This window comes from Heteronotia binoei, chromosome 1 (assembly GCF_032191835.1).
Source record: "Heteronotia binoei isolate CCM8104 ecotype False Entrance Well chromosome 1, APGP_CSIRO_Hbin_v1, whole genome shotgun sequence".
NCBI classification, from domain to species: domain Eukaryota; kingdom Metazoa; phylum Chordata; class Lepidosauria; order Squamata; family Gekkonidae; genus Heteronotia; species Heteronotia binoei.
Genome location: NC_083223.1, coordinates 100,681,007 through 100,700,969, shown reverse-complemented (window position 1 = coordinate 100,700,969; position 19,963 = coordinate 100,681,007). Strand labels below are relative to the sequence as shown.

At 45.4% G+C, this 19,963-nt stretch overlaps 1 protein-coding gene across 2 annotated transcripts in view; it reads left to right on the top strand.

Moving 5' to 3' along the window:
* The window catches only part of CDK19 (cyclin dependent kinase 19), a 165,208-nt gene that overhangs the window by 69,600 nt on the left and 75,645 nt on the right, over positions 1–19,963 (top strand). For both annotated transcript variants that reach the window (XM_060238154.1, XM_060238158.1), the window contains one exon: positions 19,032–19,172. In XM_060238154.1, the coding sequence (XP_060094137.1) occupies positions 19,032–19,172 (141 nt within the window). The remainder of the gene's footprint in view (positions 1–19,031; positions 19,173–19,963) is intronic.

Sequence of the window (19,963 nt, the reverse complement as noted above, 5' to 3'; positions counted from 1 at the left end):
GGAGCCTTCGACGCCGGTTGTCCCGCCTCTCAAGCTCTTTGCCTCACCAGTTCGTCGACAGAGTACGTCGCCGCTCGCTTCAAGGTCGACGCAACTCGTCATCTCCGACTCCGACTCCGAGATCGATTCGGCGCAACGGGTCGGTGTCGATAAAAGCCCAGCCGGGAGGCTCACGCCGAGACAGCGGTCCCCTCGTTCTCGGAGTCCCGTTCGAGATCGACGCAGAGACTCACACCGGGATCGTTCATCGAGCAGCAGATCTCCTCGATACCGAAAGAGAGATCCTTCTCCACATCGACCAGTGTCTCACATTCCCTGGGATCAGCGACAATGGCAGTACCTTTATGGTGCCTGCCCCATGCAACATCCTTTTCCCTGGTTGCCACCGCGTCAGCTGGATTGGGACCAGGCATCAGAGACTTCGTATAGGTCACGGATGTCCTGCAGAACACCCAGAAGTACGGCTCCTGCTACAATATCGAAACCGCCTGAGACCACACAGCCGGTTCGACCCCGGGAACCAGAGCAACATTCCACTTCCGAGGAACGGAAGACGACTCCAGTGGCCCCGGCTTCTCCGCCTCGATTGACCCCCGAGCAATCAGACTCACCTGAGGCATCTCCTAGGTCCATGAGGGAATCATCACCCGAAGAACAAGGCGCATCTTCTACTGGCGAACCTTCACCACCGGATAAGACCACGGAGGATCATCCCATCTCCCCTTCTGAAGACCTAAAATCGTATGGAGACTTAATCAAACGCATGGCGCTGGCCTTGTCGTTGCCGACAGTCCAGCAACAGCCCGTGGTCACTGACAATGTGTTTGACATTGTTCAAAGGGACACCTCGACAGCGGTCGCCCTGCCCATCACCAACGTGATGCTTCATACAGCGAAGGCATCCTGGGACAAACCCGCGTCCACGCCGGTGTCATCTCGCCGGCTGGACCATATGTACCGTCTGCAGGAGGATACAGCGGAGTTCCTGTATACGCACCCCAAGCCTAACTCGATTGTGGTCTCGTCCTCGTCCAGAGCAAAGAAAACGCACTCGACCCCCCCCGACAAGGAGGGTCGCAAGCTGGACGCCGTGGGACGACGGCTTTATTCCTCTGGGTCTCTGGGAATGAAGATCGCGAACTACGCTGCCTGTATGAGCAGGTATCAATATACCTTGTGGGACCAGGTCTCTTCAGTCCTCCACACCATGCCAGAACAAAGTAGGATGGCACTTAAGAAGCTGCAGAAGGAGGGAATGGCCCTCGCCAAACAGCAACTAAATTCCGCAAAGCATTCAGGAGATGCTTGTGGTAAGACTATTACTACGGCCATATCTCTCCGTAGACACTCCTGGCTGCGCTCCACTGCGTTACAGCCTGATACTCAGGCGTATATTGAAGACCTTCCATTCGATGGTACAGGTTTGTTTAGCGCAACCACTGACTCGGTCCTTCAAGAGATGGACAAAAGTATAAAAGCATCCCGGAATCTGGGAGTCTCCACCTCTCGCCCACAGACCAAGCGGCAGTGGCCGCGGCAATGGCAGAAGAAATCCTATTCTAAGTCCCCTGAGCAACAGTGGCGCCCGAAGTCAACGCCTACCCTCTCAAGGCCTCAATACCAGCCCAAACAGAAATACTCTCCGTCCTCTGCCCAGGCTTCTAGGCAGAAGGGTGCGAAACATCAGAAACAGGGCCTTTGACTCCCCCCCGCCTACCCGTCCCCACGGGGACACGGACTCTATCCGCCTGTCCCGCTTCCTGCCTGCCTGGTCCCGTATCACCTCGGACCAGTGGGTCTTATCCGTGATCCAGTGGGGGTACGAGATAGAATTCTTCCAACTACCTCCTACTCCCAGGTTTGCTTATACTGCTCCTTCCCTCCCTCTCCAGGAAGAGGTTCACTCCCTCCTCCTCAAGCAGGCTATCGAGGAGGTCCCGAAGGCTCAACACGGCCGTGGGTTCTACTCCCGCTACTTTGCGGTCCCCAAGAAGGGCGGCCTACGTCCCATCATGGACCTTCGGGCCCTCAACGAGTTCATAACCTGCAACAAGTTCCGAATGACTTCCCTGTCGTGCATTCTCCCGCTGCTGGACCACGGGGAGTGGTTGGCAACTTTAGACCTGAAAGACGCTTACTTTCATATCTCCATCCACCCTCGGCACCGCAAGTTCCTGCGTTTTACGGTCGGCAACGATCACTTCCAGTACAGGTCACTGCCCTTTGGCCTCTCGACGGCCCCGAGAGTGTTTACCAAGACGATGGTCGTCATTGCCGCCCATCTGAGGCTTCAAGGGATCTCCCTGTTCCCGTACATAGACGATTGGCTGATAGTAGCGGGGTCGAGGGAGACTCTGCTTCAGCACATCGACACCACCCTCGCCCTGTTGTCGGACCTGGGGCTCCAGGTCAACTGGAAGAAGTCGCACCTCCAGCCGTCGCAGAGAGTGCAGTTCATCGGCGCAGTATTGGACACGATAGCATGCAGGGCGTTTCTACCAACAGATCGGGCAAGGGCCATTGTCCAGGCAGTTCGCGCCCTGGAACGCGCTCCAACAGTCCCCGCACGTCAAGTTCAGCGTCTACTGGGCCTCATGGCGGCCACCACTTCGGTCATTCCGAATGCGAGGCTTCGCATGCGACCGCTTCAGTTGTGGTTCCTACGGGAGTTCCGCGCCAACTTCGACCCCCCGAGTCGTCCTCTAACGGTTCCTCCGGAGGTGTTGGCGGACATAGCATGGTGGGGACAGGACTGCAACCTGATAGGAGGGGCACCCTTTCACAGGCCACAACCCTCGGTGACGATCACGACGGATGCGTCTCTTTGGGGTTGGGGCGCACATGCGATGGGTCTTTGTGTCGGGGACAGGTGGCCGGCTCATCAGACCCTCCGGCATATCAACTACCTGGAGCTGTTGGCTGTCTTCCACGCCGTCCGGTCGTTCCAGACACTCATCACGGGCCGAGCAGTGGCTATCCTCACGGACAATACGACGGCCATGGCCTACATAAACCGCCAAGGCGGCACTGTGTCTCGCAGCCTCTGCCGGCTGGCTGTGGCTATTTGGGAAGCGTGCATAGCCCAGGGGATATCACTACTCGCGACCCACCTTCCGGGTGTTCTGAACACCAGGGCGGACTTCCTCAGCAGGGGAGGTGCATCGCTCCACGAATGGGAGCTAAACTGGAAATTCCTGACACCAGTTTTCCGCCTCTGGGGCACGCCCACGCTGGACGTCTTTGCTACTCGAGAGAACAGCAAATGCCAGTTCTTCTGCACCAGGGGAGGGGTAGATCCCTTGTCCCTCGGGGACGGGCTCTTGATCCCGTGGACACACCACGTGGTGTACCTCTTTCCCCCGTTGCCGCTAATTACCAGAGTCGTCCAGAAGATCCTGCGGGAACGACCAGTAGGCGTCCTGATAACACCATGGTGGCCGAGGCAGCAGTGGTTCCCAGTAGTCTTGCGGCTTGCCCACGGGGAATTTTACCACTTCCCACAGGTCCCGGATCTGCTGCTGTCGCACCAGGGGCAAGTGTTGCACCACGATGTGCCCCATCTGAAGTTGACGGCGTGGCGTCTGGGCGCTCGCAGCTATCAGAAAGAGCCAGGTTCGTGCTTCTGAATAGCAGGAAGCCCTCAACTCGGCGATCGTACGCCTACAAGTGGTCGAAGTTCGTCCAGTTCTCTACGGGTAGGGGACTAGAGCCGCGGACGGCCGGTCTTCCTGCAATCTTTGACTTTCTACTGTCATTGTTGGACCGGGATCTGACGACCTCCTCGGTGAGGGTGTACCTGGCGGCCATCTCGAGCGAGCACAGGCCGATTGACGGGTATTCTGTCTTTACACACCCGGAGACGAAGCGGTTCCTTAAAGGGATCGCTCGACTGTATCCTGTTGTGCGGGTACCCGCCCCATCTTGGGACCTGCTCCTGGTTCTTAGGGCCCTTATGGGGAAGCCGTTTGAACCTCTAGCTACTTGTTCGCAACAGTTGTTAGCGTGGAAGACAGCGTTCCTGGTTGCAATCACGTCGGCGAGACGAGTGGGTGAACTGATGGCACTGAGGTGCGACAAGCCCTACCTTTGCTTCTCCCCTGAAGGGGTGATGCTCCGCCCTGACGTTACGTTCCTGCCCAAGGTGGTCTCCGCGTTTCATTTGAATGCCGTCATCAACCTCCCGGTGTTCTTTCCAAACCCCTCCACGGAGGCTGAACGGCGGTTCCATGCCCTCGATCTAAAACGGGCGCTGTCCTTCTACTTACAGCGTACGAAGGCGTTCAGGCGAGACTCCCGGCTCTTCGTTTCGTACGTGGCTCCTTCCCGGGGTCAGAGGATCTCGTCTCAGAGATTGTCTAAATGGATCACTGGCACCATTAGGCTGTGCTATCTTCTCCAGAAGACGCCGCTTCCGGGGCCGGTGCGGGCCCATTCGACACGAGCGGTAGCCACGTCGGCAGCGTTCCTGAAGGGAGTGCCGCTGCAGGACATTTGCAAGGCTGCCACATGGGCGTCGGCCCATACCTTCGTGTCGCACTATGCATTGGATATGAGGCGGCGTCAGGACTCGGCGGTGGGCCGTGCTGTGCTACAGTCTGTCTCTTGCTGATGGACCGTTGCGCCCTCCTCCAGGTATGTCCTTGCTTGCTAGTCTCCCATTGGTGTGATGCACAGAGACCACGAAGAAGATAAACAGGTTTCCTACCTGTAACTGATGATCTTCGAGTGGTCATCTGTGCAGTCACACTACCCGCCCTCCTTCCCCTCCGCTGCCGGTCCATCCCGCATGGGCTAACGCAGCGGTCAGAAGGAACTGGCGGGATGTCCGCTCCCGTCCCGGCGAGCATGCGCAGAGGGGGGGAGTTGCGCATGCGCGCTGGGGCGGAGAGGCGGAAATCCGCAGCTTTTGAAGTTTACCGATCAGGGTCGGCGCCGGCGCCTCTCCCATTGGTGTGACTGCACAGATGACCACTCGAAGATCATCAGTTACAGGTAGGAAACCTGTTTTTCCCGTTGCCTTATTGTTCTTTATAGAGGATAGTGCCTCCAGGATTTCAGATTCCGAAATTGGTCTATCCATAAAGTCAGCATCCCCTTGGGTTAGCTTTCTGTCAAAGTTAGCATTTTTTAAAAACTTTTTAAAGTCTAAGTTGCTATCAACAGAGGATGTGTACAGGGAGGAATAGTATTCCTGAAACACCCCAGTGATTTCTTTAGGAGTGACAAAAACCTCCCCTTTAGTTGAGCGTATAGAATGAATTATTTTAGTTTCACTCTGTTGCTGCAACCTAAACTTCAAAAACCTGAGGGATTTTGAAGTTTTAGTAACAAATTTCTGTTTTAGATACAACAGTTTTTTTTGTATGTCTGAAGTTTCGATCAGTTCTAATTTGTTTCTTTCAAGCGAAAGTTTTCTTTAAATATTTTTTCCCCCCAAATGTCATGTGTTTCTTTTCCAATTCGGCAATTTTAAGTTGTTGCTCTAAAATAGTTTTACGCCTGTTCTTCTGGCATGCCGCTGCAATGGAAATCAAGTCCCCTCTGAGCACCGCTTTAAATGCATCCCAAATCAAATGTTGCGAAACTCCACAGTTTCCATTAAATAAAAAGTATTCTTGAATTGATTTTCTAACTTTCTCACAAACGCTATCCTTAGACAGAAGGAGTTTGTTTAAAGACCAAGTTGGGCCTTTGTTATCAGAGTCTACAAAGGTTAACACCCCAGACACCCAAGAATGGTCAGAGATCGTTCTAGATCCTATATTTACATTATTAACAAATTTTAAAAGATTCGGGGAAACTAAAATATAATCAATTCTGGAATAGGAATTATGAACCTGGGAAAAAAAGGTATAGTCCCTTGCCCCTTGGTTTAGCGTTCTCCAGATATCTACCAAGTTAAAAGTGAGTAAAAGATCATGTAAACCTGACTTCTTGAGCAAAGTGCGCTTAGACCCTTTACGACCAGACTTGTCCAGAATTGGATCAACAATGCAATTCAGGTCACCTCCGATGATAAGCTCTCCTTGCCTGAAACCCATAAGCTCAGAAAAGGTTTCCTCCAAGAACTCCAGTTGGCCACTGTTTGGTGAATAAATAGATGCAATTGTTAATGGATTTCCGTTCAGAATACCTTTGACAAATACAAATCTGCCATTGGGATCAGCTTTTGTATCTTGCACACTGAAGGAAACAGATTTAGAAATCAGAATTGCCACTCCCCTTGCTTTTGAAGTACCTGATGCTTGGAAAAACTGATTAAACCATCTGGAACGTAATAAAGAAGAAGATTGTTTTTTTGCATGGGTCTCTTGAAGGCAAACTATTTGGGGTCGCTCTTTGGCCAAAAAATTCAAAATGCGAGCCCTTTTGATAGGATTTTTAAGACCTCTACAGTTCCAGGTGAGAACTTTAATGTCCTTAGACATGGTAAGGCTGAAAAAGGATCAAGATGCACTAACTACCTTAGATCTGACTGTGGTACCTGGTGGCGACTCACTGAAATGACACTCAAAAAATTAACACCAGTTAAGTTGCAAAAACTTAAATCCAGATAAAGAGGGTATAAATAAAGAGGGGGAGGGGGGGGAGGGGAAACCACAACAACAAACACCACAAGGGAAAAGAAAAATGACAAGACAAGACGAATTTCACCTTTCCTGGTTAGCTTATAGAAAGGTAAACAATAACTAAACTAACTTATAACCCTAATTCGGGTAACGTTTCAAAACCTCTTTCCAAAAAAAGAGGCTAGGGAAAACACTCTTTGATTTCCCTATCTTGAAACTTCTACACTCCACCCAAGAGGGCGCAAATAACCTCCAAACAATTAATCAAAATCCTAACTCCCCCTCCTTCCCCAAATGTAAGTATTAAATAACAAACTTCCTTAAACGTTTATAACAACAATGATAACTATCAATGCTTTCACTTTTGTAATATAAAGATTTCTTAACAACAGTAATAAGTAAGCAAATGTCACATAAACCAACTATAGAGTTAATATTCACCTCAAATTACAGGCATTATGCTGCCTTCAACATCCTAAAAATTTTGAACTTTAAGCTCCCAACCAGTGGTCATGCAGACCAAACAAATAATATAGATGATTTATAAATGATGACTTGTGGCTAAAATGAAATTACTTATCATGTATTACAAACCAAATGGGGAAACCATTGCTTTTTAGATAAAACAACAGCAATAAGAACAAAAACATTTCTTCTCTCACTCTTATATAGTTAGTTTGTTAGTTAAAAATGGTTCCTATGGTCTCATTCAGTTCTTGCTTGAGAACCAATAAACATTACTTGTCAAAACTAATTATCACTTCAAGCTAACTAATAAGATATACTCCATCAAAATAATCATGTTGGGTCCTAGATTTTAACGTAGAAAGTGATCATGTATCAAATATTGTTATATATTGAAAGCACGCTTTGCTTAAATCATTACTTTACCCATAGAGTAACAATAGGACTTCCCACTCCCAATGACTTTTTATATAAAAGATTCTAAGTGTTCAAAAACCCTATTAGCATTTTACATATAGTTCAATGATGTTTAAGCTGTTAAATGTCTATGAGGCTTCTACTTCTGTAGGCATTTGGCATTCTAGCGGTGGAAAGAGCTTCTTCAATTCTTCCTCCTCTTCCGGTGCAAGCTTTAAGGCCAAGGTGTCCAGTAAGGCGAGTCCCGATTTTGCATCGTGGGCTTTGAACAGGGCTCCATTCTTAAACAGCAAAACGTCAGAGGCTGGGGACCATCTAAAATGGACGTTATTTGCGTGGAGCTTGCTTGTGATTAGTTTTAAATTTTTCCTCTTCTCAAGAGTCTCTGGAGACAGGTCTAAAAGGAATAAAATTCTTTTTCCCCTAAATGACAAACCATCCCCTTGCCTTGCCTTGTGGAGAACCAAGTCTTTAATTCTTGGGTTTGAAAACTGAACAAGAATGTCCCTTGCGAAGTTTCGACGCGCCAAATTTGTAGGGCCCAACCGTTGCACTTTAACTATGTTCGCCGCCATGTTTTCTGCCACCTGCAATTTCTCTTGGAGCCAGCCCGCTATAAACAACAATAAATCATTTTTTTCCTCCGCTCCTTCATCAAATCCGCGAAGCTTTAAGTTCAAAGCTCTCCATTTGTTTTCCAATATCAACAGCCTGTCTTGTATTTTAATTGTTTTTCCTTTAACGTCGGTAATTTCCCCTTTAAGGGCTAGACCCAGCTCTGCTGATTGCTCTGCTATTTTTGCAGTAGTGGCAAGGTCTTCAGATATTTCTATGACCTGCACCTTCAAGGGTCTAATGTGTTCTGCAATAGAGTCATTGAAATATTTGTGAATGTCCATCCTCAAAAGATCTAAGTCTTTCCTGCTAATCGGCCGGTCCTCCTCTTGAGAAGGAGTAACTGGCGTTTTAGACTGAGGATTATCAGGGCTGGCGGCCATGTTGAAATCAAGCGGAGAGCACAAGTTCAGATCACTGACCTTCGTTGCGCTGTCTGGAGAAAAGTAAGCTGAAACGGGAGTTGTTTTTTTAGGTAGCTGCTTCTTCTTTTGGCGAGCCGTTTTCCCTTTAGTTCTAGCTGACATTGGAGTTTGTGATTTAAAGTAAGCTTCAGTTGGGGAAAGAGGCTAGCGGAGCTCTCTTAATATGCGTCTGCCATGTTCCCGCGACGCTCCGCCCCCCCCCCCCCCCTCATTCTTTTGCTTCAGAAATTACAAAATTCATATTTGGGGGTATGTTTTTCTTATTAAAGCCCCTCATGGTAGCCTAAGGGTTTGCATGTTCCATGCTCAAAAGGAAAAATATGTATCATTTTATGCATTTGAGAGTGGAGAAATTAATGGTGGTTTGGCCCAGCCATTATATTACCAATCACTGTAAGCTGTCTAGAACCATGAGGAAAGGCAGGATTTAAATGTTTCATTAAATAATAAACAATAAATTAACACAACGAGTTGTTGGTTGAGTTGATCATGGATAAACTAGTTGGGATCACTTTATGAGGGAATCTGTAAGGTCATTAGATCCATATATAGATGTAAGGGAACTGGAAAGTTAAAGATAAGTGGGCGTAGACTCCTGATAAGGCTTAAACAGATATCTGAGAGATCTGTATCTGTCTCCAGAGTAGGAGCCTGGGTACCTTAGATAAATTGGATTTAAAGTTCTGTAGATCACTGATGGTTGCGACCAGAATAATTAAAGGCTAGTCTTTTAAGGTTAATGATGTTGAAAATTAATTAAACCAACAGGTATATATTGGGCCTAAATAAGTATGAACAGAGGTTCTTCAGGATCATCTTGGTTTAAAAAAAAAAGCTTTATCAAGCATGCAAGGAGTCATGAATAAACAGCTGGATTTAATTAAAGTTTGGATGTTTGTAGCAGCACTGTTTGTGAAATCCAAATCTGGTCATTTCCCCAAGCACATGAGCACTTGACTAGATGACCATTGGAGTCCCTTCCAGTTTGATGTTTCTGTTTCATCTTTGTGGCTTGGGACTGCGCATACATGGGCCTGCCATGAAGAGGACTTAAAAGATTCTAGGGCTTTTGAGTAAAATATCATTCTCCGCCTTCCATCCTGCATTTCCCACCTAAACAGGAACATGACTATGAGAGAGGGAGTAATCTCCCCTCAGTCTTCTCTTCACTGTGTGGAGAGGATTGTTTGTATAGACCTATTGCCTTAGAAGTTTTTTCTCTACAAGTTTTGGTGGTTCTCCTTAGCTATCAGTAGGAATGGTGTTCAAACTATGTGTGGACAGCAGCACTAAAATGGCCCAGTCCAGTGAGCAGTCTTTGTGCTTACTCTGATTGAGGGAAGTATATAATACTGTAGCTTGTGATCACTGCTGCCAGTTTATGCACGAAAGGGTCTATCGATTGAAACCTGCACTGTGGGAGAAGGCTCTGGGAGTCCAGCCTGAGAAACATCATGTTTCCCTATAAAAGCAGGCCTGGACATCTTCTCTGATGTCAGTGGCCTCCTTGGCTGTCTCAGATCTGACCACCAGGAAGGTTTCAAAATAGTCATTGACACCAAGGACTGCATCATAACCACTGACTAAGAAGCAAAAGAAAACTAAACATCTTTCCCCTTGATGCTGATTGCCATTACTATCAAGAAGTGTGAGGTCTCCCTGGCACTAGTTAGTCTCCCTGCCATGGGCCTGATCACCAAGCCTGTCAGAACTGACACAACAGGAGGCTATCTTGAGCACACTGTCACCATCTCTGAGTGATGAATCATCACCTCATTCATTAGATGATGAAGTCTTTGAGGTCTGAGCCCCACTTCCAACTTCGGTTCCATCTCATCCCAGGGTATCAGAACTGGCAGTGTTGGACACATTTCCACAATGGGTACCACCCCTGGTCCCCATGGTACTCACCAGCATAGGGTCATGGGGACCCACATCCTCTATGGATGTAAGTTGGATTCACTAGGGAGGAGAATGGGCCTAATCACCAGATGTCAGTTCCAACTTCCAAGCAGATCATGAGATGGAAGGCAGGAAGAAGTGATTGTGTTTATACCACACCTTTCACTCAGAGCAGTTTTCCCTTCCCCTCCCCACAGCAGGTACTTTGTGAGGTAGGTGGGTCTGAGGAGAGAACTGCTCTTAAGAGAGCTGTGACTGACCCAAGGTCACACCAGCAGTTTCATGTGGGGGAGACGGGAATCAGACCTGATCCTTCAGATTAGACTCTGTCCTCTTAACCACTACACCAAACTGGAAAGGATGAGCCAGTGCTCAGCTCTTATAGCCTTTTCTTATATGCCCAGGGTAAAGCCAATCACTATTTTAGGGTCAGGAAAGAATTTTCTTTCAGGCCAGATTGGCTGAGAGATCCTGGAAGTTTTTTTGCCTTTCTCTGGGCATACAGCAAGTGTCACTGGGAGACTTGGGGGAGGGAGCTGTGAATTTCATGCATTAAGCCGGGTGGGTGGGAGGAGGTAACTAGACGACCATTGGAGTCCCTTTCAGTTCAATGTTTCTACTGTTTCTACAATGTTTTTACTGTGTAGCTCTCCCAAGCTTTTGTATAGCTTTATGTTCAAGGGAATACATCATTGTGATTAAAGTTATATATGAATTTAAAACATCTGATTTCCAGCTGATTTATAAACTTAGAATCAAGGAAGAAATGATACTAGTTCTTTCTGTTGTTTTTTACAAGGTCAAGTTCACTATCCATGAGCTACTATACTGTTTGTCTTCGTTAATGTTTATAAATCTCAGGAAATCTTTGGTGTAAGTAAATAAAAATCCAAATTCTAATAAAATTGTAGTGAAGTGTTTGGCTTAGGTACTGTGATATTCTGGTGTAAATTTTCTTCTGTGAAAAAAAATTAACTGCCAGAGATTATTGCAGAATCTATAATATTTATGCTCTAAACTGTGCACATCTAAAAGTAGTAATCAATACAGGTGATAGTCAAGAAATACTCAAGGTGTGGTCAGTAATAAAAGAGTAAGATGACAAGATCATGAAACAGAATTATTGTTATAGATTTCTTATTCAAGAAGAAATATCAGGGCTGGAAAATACACTGACACTTTATGGGGCAAAATAAATTGATACATTGAAAGATAAATATGTGCATTCAGTTAGTAAATACTTATATTACTGACAAGTCCAAATTAAATAATCATCATTATCTTTCCTTCCTTTTCTAGTTCATGAGTGGGTTTATACACAGGTGCCTTTACCTCTTATTTTTTTCATTCAACTCTGATTACAAGTACAATGTAACAACTGAAGAGAGTTTAAATACAGAAATTCCTTGATCCTGCATGATAAAATCACAGAACTGGCTTTCTATCTATGATTGATGGATTTATGAAATGTTGAGTGACAGCTCAATTTAAGTTGCTAAGTTTCAAAGGTTTGTTAGGTTATAAATTCCTAGCCTCAATAATTCTATAATAAGACTATTATCTTGAACTGCATTTGGTGGTATTGTGAGAAGATCATGTGAGCTTTCAGGCCTTTTTGAAGTCATTATGGAGCCATTGTGTTGCCTCATTATGGGCAGATCAGTCTTTCCTGTTGGGTACAGTCTATGGAAACCAAAGGCAGCAGCCAAATATTGATTTTTTTTCTGTTAAAGGGTACTTTGCAAAGGTGAAGACATTAATTAGTAGAGTAAATAAACTTAGATTATGTTGACATCAGTTTTTATATAGCACCATCAATATACTATGAGCAAGAGAAATGTACAGTGACAGGCCCTTGCCCTGAGCAGCTTTCAGTCTAGAATTTGAAAAAAGGAGGCAGAAGGCCTGAGGAGAAGATGATGGAGGTGAGCTTAACAGAAGAAGAGTATGCATTTTGTTAGAATGTGTAAATTTAATTTTGGTAGGAACGATGGATTTAAGAGATGATGCTTGAGGACTTCATGGAAAAGTTGTGCATTGACTTATAATTAACTCATATAAAACTGATCTTGGAATTTTCCTATTCTTTAAATTCTTTTTTGGTCTAGTGAACATGAAGCATGATTAAGTCCTAAGTCCTCAGACCTTTTCAGATAATTTTAAAGCAGGGTGCGGATGTTGAGGTATGTGTGTGTTTCTGGTATAACATGCTAGAAACTTAGCAGGGAACACATGTTGCCTACTTAATAAGTAGCCTCACTTCTTAAAGATGTAGTTTATATGGAGATTATAGTCAACTATGCCGCTTTAATTAGTTGAATAATAATAATGCTATATAGTGCTGGGAATTCCTTCCTCAGATGACTTTTTGTTATGGAGAGCTTGCTTCTCTGTGCTTCAATCCCTCGGGTCTTCATGCCTTAAATTATTTATGAAGGATACTTGGAACTCATAATATTTGCTGTGACAGCTCTTACTTCTAATCCTGGTTCTGTTACTCAGGTACAGTGATACTAACTGTAGATCACAAATCAGGAAACAGGACATGTACCTGCCTCTTTCTTCCTTTTCCCTTCTCCAGTGCAAATTCTCCTCTCTTCCTTTGTTGGCCTTACAGACTGTCCACAGTTCTTATCTTACCTAGAATTTGAAACTAAGATTATGAATAAGGATAGGTTTTTACTCACTGAAGTGATTTTCAAGTATTGGAAAATCTCTGTGCGTCTTGTCCATTTTTCTGTCTTTATGACAGAAAAATGTTTATGTCTTTATGGCTCCTGATGTATAAACTTCTGTTTGAGGTGAGCTAATGTTGCATTTTCACCCAACCTCAGTGTTGAGAGAAATGCATTCTATGTATGACCAGACACTATATTATCATTATTCCATATGTTCTGGAGCTTTTGCCCTGGAAGTTGGACTTAGACTCTTGCCTTGCAAATTGTTCAGCACCTTCACTTATTTTGGGGATTTGGGCTTAGTCTATTTTTCCCTTTTAACATCAGAATAAATACTTTAAAATGTGTATGCAATTTCTGGTACATTCTTACAAGTTATAGAATTGATCCAAGAGTCAGAGAATTTTATTCATTACAAGTCCTAGACTCTACCATTACTGAATTGAACAGAAGGTCACAAAAGCAGATCTTCCTTTGAACAGAAGATCCCCCAAATGGATCTTTTCCTGCTGCCCCCAAGCAATCGGGAGAGGGGTGGGCTTTCCTGAATAGTTTGTTGTGGTTGAGCTTGGGCCTGTTGCCTAAGAGCATAAGAACATAAGAGAAGGCATGTTGGATCAGGCCAATGGCCCATCCAGTCCAACACTCTGTGTCACACAGTGGCCAAAAAAAGGAGGTTCACAAGTGAGGCTAGAAGCCCTTCCACTTTGCCCCCCCCCCACAAGCACCAGGAATACAGAGTATCACTACCCCAGACCGTTCCAATAATATACTGTGGCTAATAGCCACTGATGGACCTCTGTTTCATATTGTTATCCAAACCCCTCTTGAAGCTGGCTATGCTTGTAGCCGCCACCACCTCCTGTGACAGTGAATTCCACATGTTAATCACCTTTTGGGTGACTTACTTTTATCTGTTCTAACCCGATTGCTCAGCAATTTCATTGAATGCCCACGAATTCTTGTATTGTGAGAAAGGGAGAAAAGTACTTCTTTCTCTACTTTCTCCATCCCATGCATAATCTTGTAAACCTCTATCATGTCACTCCGCACTCACGTTTCTCCAAGCTAAAAAGCCCCAAGCATTTTAACCTTTTTTCATAGGGAAAGTGTTCCAAACCTTTAATCATTCTAGTTGCCCTTTTCTGGCACTTTTTCCAGTGCTATAATATCCTTTTTGAGGTGGTGTGACAGAATTGCACACAGTACTCCAAATGAGACCGCACCATCGATTTATATAGGGGCATTATGATACTGGCTGATTTGTTTTCAATTCGCTTCCTAATAATTCCCAGCATGGCGTTGGCCTTTTTTATTGCAATCACATACTGTCTTGACATTTTCAGTGAGTTATCTACCACAACCCCAAGATCTCTCTCTTGGTCAATCTCTGCCAGTTCACACCCCATCAACTTGTATTTGTAGCTGGGATTCTTGGCCCCAATGTGCATTACTTTGCACTTGGCCACATTGAACCTCATCTGCCACGTTGACGTCCACTCACCCAGCCTCAACAGATCCCTTTGGAGTGCCTCACAATCCTCTCTGGTTCTTACCACCCTGAACAATTTAGTGTCATCTGCAAACTTGACCACTTCACTGCTCACTCCCAACTCCAAATCATTTATGAACAAGTTAAAGAGCATGGGACCCAGTACTGAGCCCTGCGGCACCGCACTGCTTACCGTCCTCCACTGCGAAGACTGCCCATTTATACTCACTCTCTGCTTCCTATTAATTAGCCAGTTTTTGATCCACAAGAGGACTTGTCCTTTTACTCCATGACTCTCAAGCTTACTAAGGAGCCTTTGATGAGGAACTTTATTAAAAGCTTTCTGGGAGTCAAGGTAAACAACATCAACATCTTTGTCCACATCTTTGTTCACCCCCTCAAAGAACTGTAACAGGTTAGTGAGGCAAGATCTTCCGTTACAGAACCCATGCTGAGTCTTCGTCATTAACTTGTGTTCATCAGTGTGCCTACTCATTCTGTCCTTGATAATGGTTTCTACCAACTTTCCCAGTATTGAAGTCAAACTGACAGGCCTGTAGTTACCCGTATCTCCTCTGGAACCCTTTTTAAAGATGGGGGTGACATTTGCTACCTTCCAGTCCTAAGGAACGGAGGCAGATTTCAATGAAAGATTACATAATAATAATAATAATAATAAATTTTATTTCTATCCCGCCCTCCCCACCTCAGCAGGCTCAGGGCGGCTAACAACATTTTATAAAAACATACAATAATAATAATAAAACCTTTAAGTTTAACAATATAAAACATCAACAATAAACTTAATAACATTAAAAACCAGTTCAATAAATACAGTTATTCTGCGGTATAGTTCTTCAACCGCGTTGGCGGCTCCTTAATTTCTGATCTTCCTAACAGTCCGGGTGTGCAAATTTGAAAAGGACGGTCTTGCAGGCCCTGCGGAACTGCTCAAGGTTCCGCAGGGCCCGCACCTCCTCGGGGAGTCGGTTCCACAGAGTAGGAGCCGCAATCGAGAATGCCCGTGCTCTGGTGCTCTGATATTTTATCTCCTTCGGCCCGGGGATGGTCATTAGATTTTTCCCGACTGACCTCAGTGCTCTCTGGGGTTCGTATGGGGAAAGACGGTCCCTCAGGTAGGCAGGTCCTCGGCCATATAAAGCTTTAAAGGTAACGACCAACACTTTGTACTGGACTCGGTATACAATCGGCAGCCAGTGCAGTTCACGCAGCCCCGGCTGTATATGCTCCCGTTTTGGGAGCCCCAGCAACAGCCTGGCTGCCGCATTCTGCACTAGCTGCAGTCTCCGAGTCCGGCACAGAGGTAGCCCCAAGTAGAGGGCATTACAGTAGTCTAATCTTGAGGTGACCGTTGCGTGGATCACTGTTGCGAGGTCCCGGCGCTCGAGGAAAGGGGCCAGCTGCCTTGCCCGCTTCAGATGGAAGAATGCTGACTTGGCAGTGGCTGCTATCTGGGCCTCCATTGATAGTGAAGGCTCCAGTAAAACACCCAGGCTCTTTACCTGGCGCGCTGCTTTCAATAGCGCACCATCGAAGGCCGGGAGAGCTATTTCCCTTCCCAGAGCGCCGCGACCCACGCAAAGGACCTCTGTCTTCGCTGGGTTCAGTTTCAGCCCACTCAGCCTGAGCCATGTCGCAACAGCCTGTAAAGCCCGGTCGAGATTCCCTGGTGCGGAGTCGGGCCAGCCGTCCATTAGTAGATAGAGCTGGGTGTCATCTGCATATTGATGGCAACCCAGCCCAAACCGCCGGGCAATCTGGGCGAGGGGGCGCATATAGATGTTGAACAACATCGGGGAGAGAACTGCTCCCTGAGGCACCCCGCAATCCAGTGTGCGCCTCCGGGACCGTTCCCCCCCAATAGCCACCCTCTGTCCCCGACCTAGGAGAAAGGAGGAAAGCCATTGCAAGGCCGACCCCTCAACCCCAATGTCGGCGAGGCGGCGCGTCAGTAGCCGATGGTCGACTGTATCGAATTACATATTTTTGTCAGGAGATCCAGAAGTTCACCTTTGAGTTCTTTCAGAACCCTTGGATGTATGCCATCCGGACCTGGTGACTTATTAGTTTTTAATTCATCTGTCAGTTGTAGGAACTTCTCTCTTGTCACCTCAATCTGATTCAGGTCTTTAAACACCCCTTCCATAATTAGTGGTTCTGGAGCGGGCAAACACTTCTCATCTTCCACAGTGAAGACGAAGGCAAAAAATGCATTCAGCTTCTCAGCCATTTCCCTGTCTTCCTTCAGTAATCCTTTTACCCCTTGGTCATCCAAGGGCCCCACTGCCTCCCTGGCTGGTTTCCTGTTTCTGATATATTTGAAGACATTTTTATTGTTGGTCTTTATGTTTTTTGCAGTATGCTCCTCATAGTCCCTTTTTGCCTGCCTGATCACAGTCTTGCATTTGATTTGCCACAGCCTGTGTTCCCTTTTATTAATCTCACTTGGACTAGCTTTCCACCGCTTAAAGGAATCTTATCTTTTACAGCTTCCATTACTTTGTTTGTTAACTGTGCAGGCTTTTTCTTATACCTGTTTGTGCCTTTCCTAACTTGTGGTATATATTTTATGTGAACTTCTAGGATTGTAGTTTTAAATAGCCTCCAAGCTTCCCCAAGGGTTTTGACTGTATTTACCTTTCCTCTCAGTTTCCTCTTCACATGCCTCCTCATCTGAGAATTTACCCCTTTTAAAGTTAAATGTGATTGTGCTGGTCTTTTGGGGGTAACGCCGTATCTATACAAATGGTGAAATCAATAACGTTACGGTCACTGCTCCCAAGCGGTGCAAGATAGATCATTTTACCTAATTTCCCCCTCTTGCTGCAACTCCATTGCCTAAATGGAAGTGAGTGTCTTCCTGTGCTGGGGAAAGAGTATTTGTATGAAGGGCAGAGTTGTTGCACCTACTCTGTTTTGTGAACTAGTCTCAACTCTTTTTACAGTTACTGATAAATACTGAAATAGGAAGAATCCCTTCAATATATCTAATAGCTATGTGTACCCCAATCTGTGGATACTTAAATTCATGGATCAGAGTCAGATGGGAAACAGGAAGTTTTTCCTGCAGACTTGTTCCCCAAGATTTGCAGAAAAATCGTAAGAACCAGTGAAAAAAGATGGTATATGTGGGGGGTGTTAAATCCTAAATAGAGGAGAACTGTCAGCGCTATGCAGACAGTGTTTCTCTGTGGAGCACTGAGGTTAAGCCACTGTTCACTTCAGCTGGGCACTCTGACTGGAGGTGGGAAGAGAAACTGCTGCAGTGGCATCCTACCAAAACCCCACAGAGGTAGTGATAATGATAGCAGCTCCCCATCTTGCCTGACCTCAGTTTAGTCACCGTGACCATCCCCCCCCTCCCCCCCGATAGCTCATTCATCCTTTGCTTTACCAGAAGCTATGGTTGGGCTGAAGAGGCAGAAGCAGTGACGGGAGACAGGGAGCCACACTCAGGTGTGTAGTGAGAAGATTTTCAATGGCAGGCATTGTGGAAAGTGGTGAAGCCCAAAAAAGCCGCAGATGAGACATCACAAAAGCATAATAATAGCAACAATGACTTTCATGGCGAGGACCTTCCAGGAGGCCAGTTGGATCCCCAATGGAGCTTAATGGAGACCACTCAGATGAAGGAACAAGGGAACTGTAATGATTTGAAATGATATATGCGTGTTCCTTTAATTGTTGGAAAGTTGCATTAAGAATAGGGGGGGTGATAGAGGGAGAATGAGTGGGTGAGGTGATTGGTTGGTGACTGAGTGTGGGCGGAGCTAAGAAGTATGTGGGGGGGGGAGAGAACTCAAGTCAGCAGTGAACTCTCTGCACAATGACAGCAGTTAACTGTCAGTTGTGGTCAGTTAACAGTCTATAGAGTCTGCGGTGACAGTGGTGTGGGGAGTAATGAACCTCAGCAAAGCTTGTGTCAGGTGGATTGAAAGGAGCTGCTACCTCTGTCATTATGATCTTTGTTGAGGCAGCAAACCTAGGGGAGCTGCCGCTATGGCAAAACTGTGACTCTTGCCTGTCTAAACTTGTATTTGTATATTCTCAGCATTTTATAAAGGCAAAATTTAAAACTGCAAACTGGTCAGGTTTCCATAATATGGTAAGAATAAGGAATTCAGTGTAGATCTCCAGAATCTGTTATTTTAAGATTTAATGCCCAAATTACCATAAAACTGCCTTAAAACCAAGCAATGATGGCATGAAAACTAGAAAAATGTCAGCAAGGAGTAAATTTGCAAGGAAAATCCATTTCAATCCTAGTAGCTTTTGACTCATCATATTCCATTGTCATTTCCTGGAACCTTATCAAAAAGTGCATGTTAATATATACCTGAAGTCTTCTCTACCATTTTAGTAAGGGGTTCTTACGTCTTACAGTGTCATCATTTGAGAATGTTATTATGTCAAGATACTTTCATGTTTATGCTCTCTTTATTTCCAGCATATTATCAAGTTCCACCGTGCCTCAAAAGCTAACAAAAAACCCATGCAGTTGCCAAGATCTATGGTCAAATCACTGCTTTATCAGATTCTTGATGGAATCCATTATCTTCATGCAAACTGGGTGCTTCACAGAGACCTGGTAAGTGCTGTGACTTTTAACTAATTAAAAATATTTTTGGATTATATATGTGTTTCAGGGAAGTAGAGTAAAAACCCTAAGTACTAATCGTCTGGATCATTGTATTTGTTCTTCTTGTTGCTGGTTATTCTTAGGGGTAATCTTTCTGTCCTGATTAGTTCTTATCTGTAAAATCTGTCAAAAGACAATGACACTGTGTCCAGTGCAGGGGATAACGCAGATAACATTACAACCAAAAGTATCATTAGTCAGCTACTTATATTTTCTGAACAATTTGTTCTGAAATAGCAAGTAGCCATGTTTATAGCATCTGTTTACCATTATAAAATTCAATACACTGATATTTTGTAGGGAGTACCTACCTCTTGCAGACATTGTCTTTCTGCCCAGTCTTTTCACAGAACAGAGATGTTGCTTAAGCAGATAACAGAACTAGCCTTGGAAATCACTAGGCTTGTGCATTAGCTCCACTCCCATTTCTACTTCTTTGCATTAGCTCATTTCTGTTTTTTCTAGGAAACATTAGTTTCTTGCTTTTTACTTAGCTTATACCACAGCTCTCTCTCCAGTGGTGACCCAAAGAGGCTTGTTATTCTATTCTCCATTTTATCCTCACATCAGTCTATGTGGTAGGTTAGGCCAAGACTAGCCCAAGGTCACTAAATAAGCTTCCACGGAAGTGTAGGGATTTGAACTGGGGTCTGCAGATAGTAGTCTGACACTCTCAACTGCTCCACCACATTGGCTCTCTGTGTCTGCACTGAAAAATTGATTTTTTTTCTCTTCCTCTA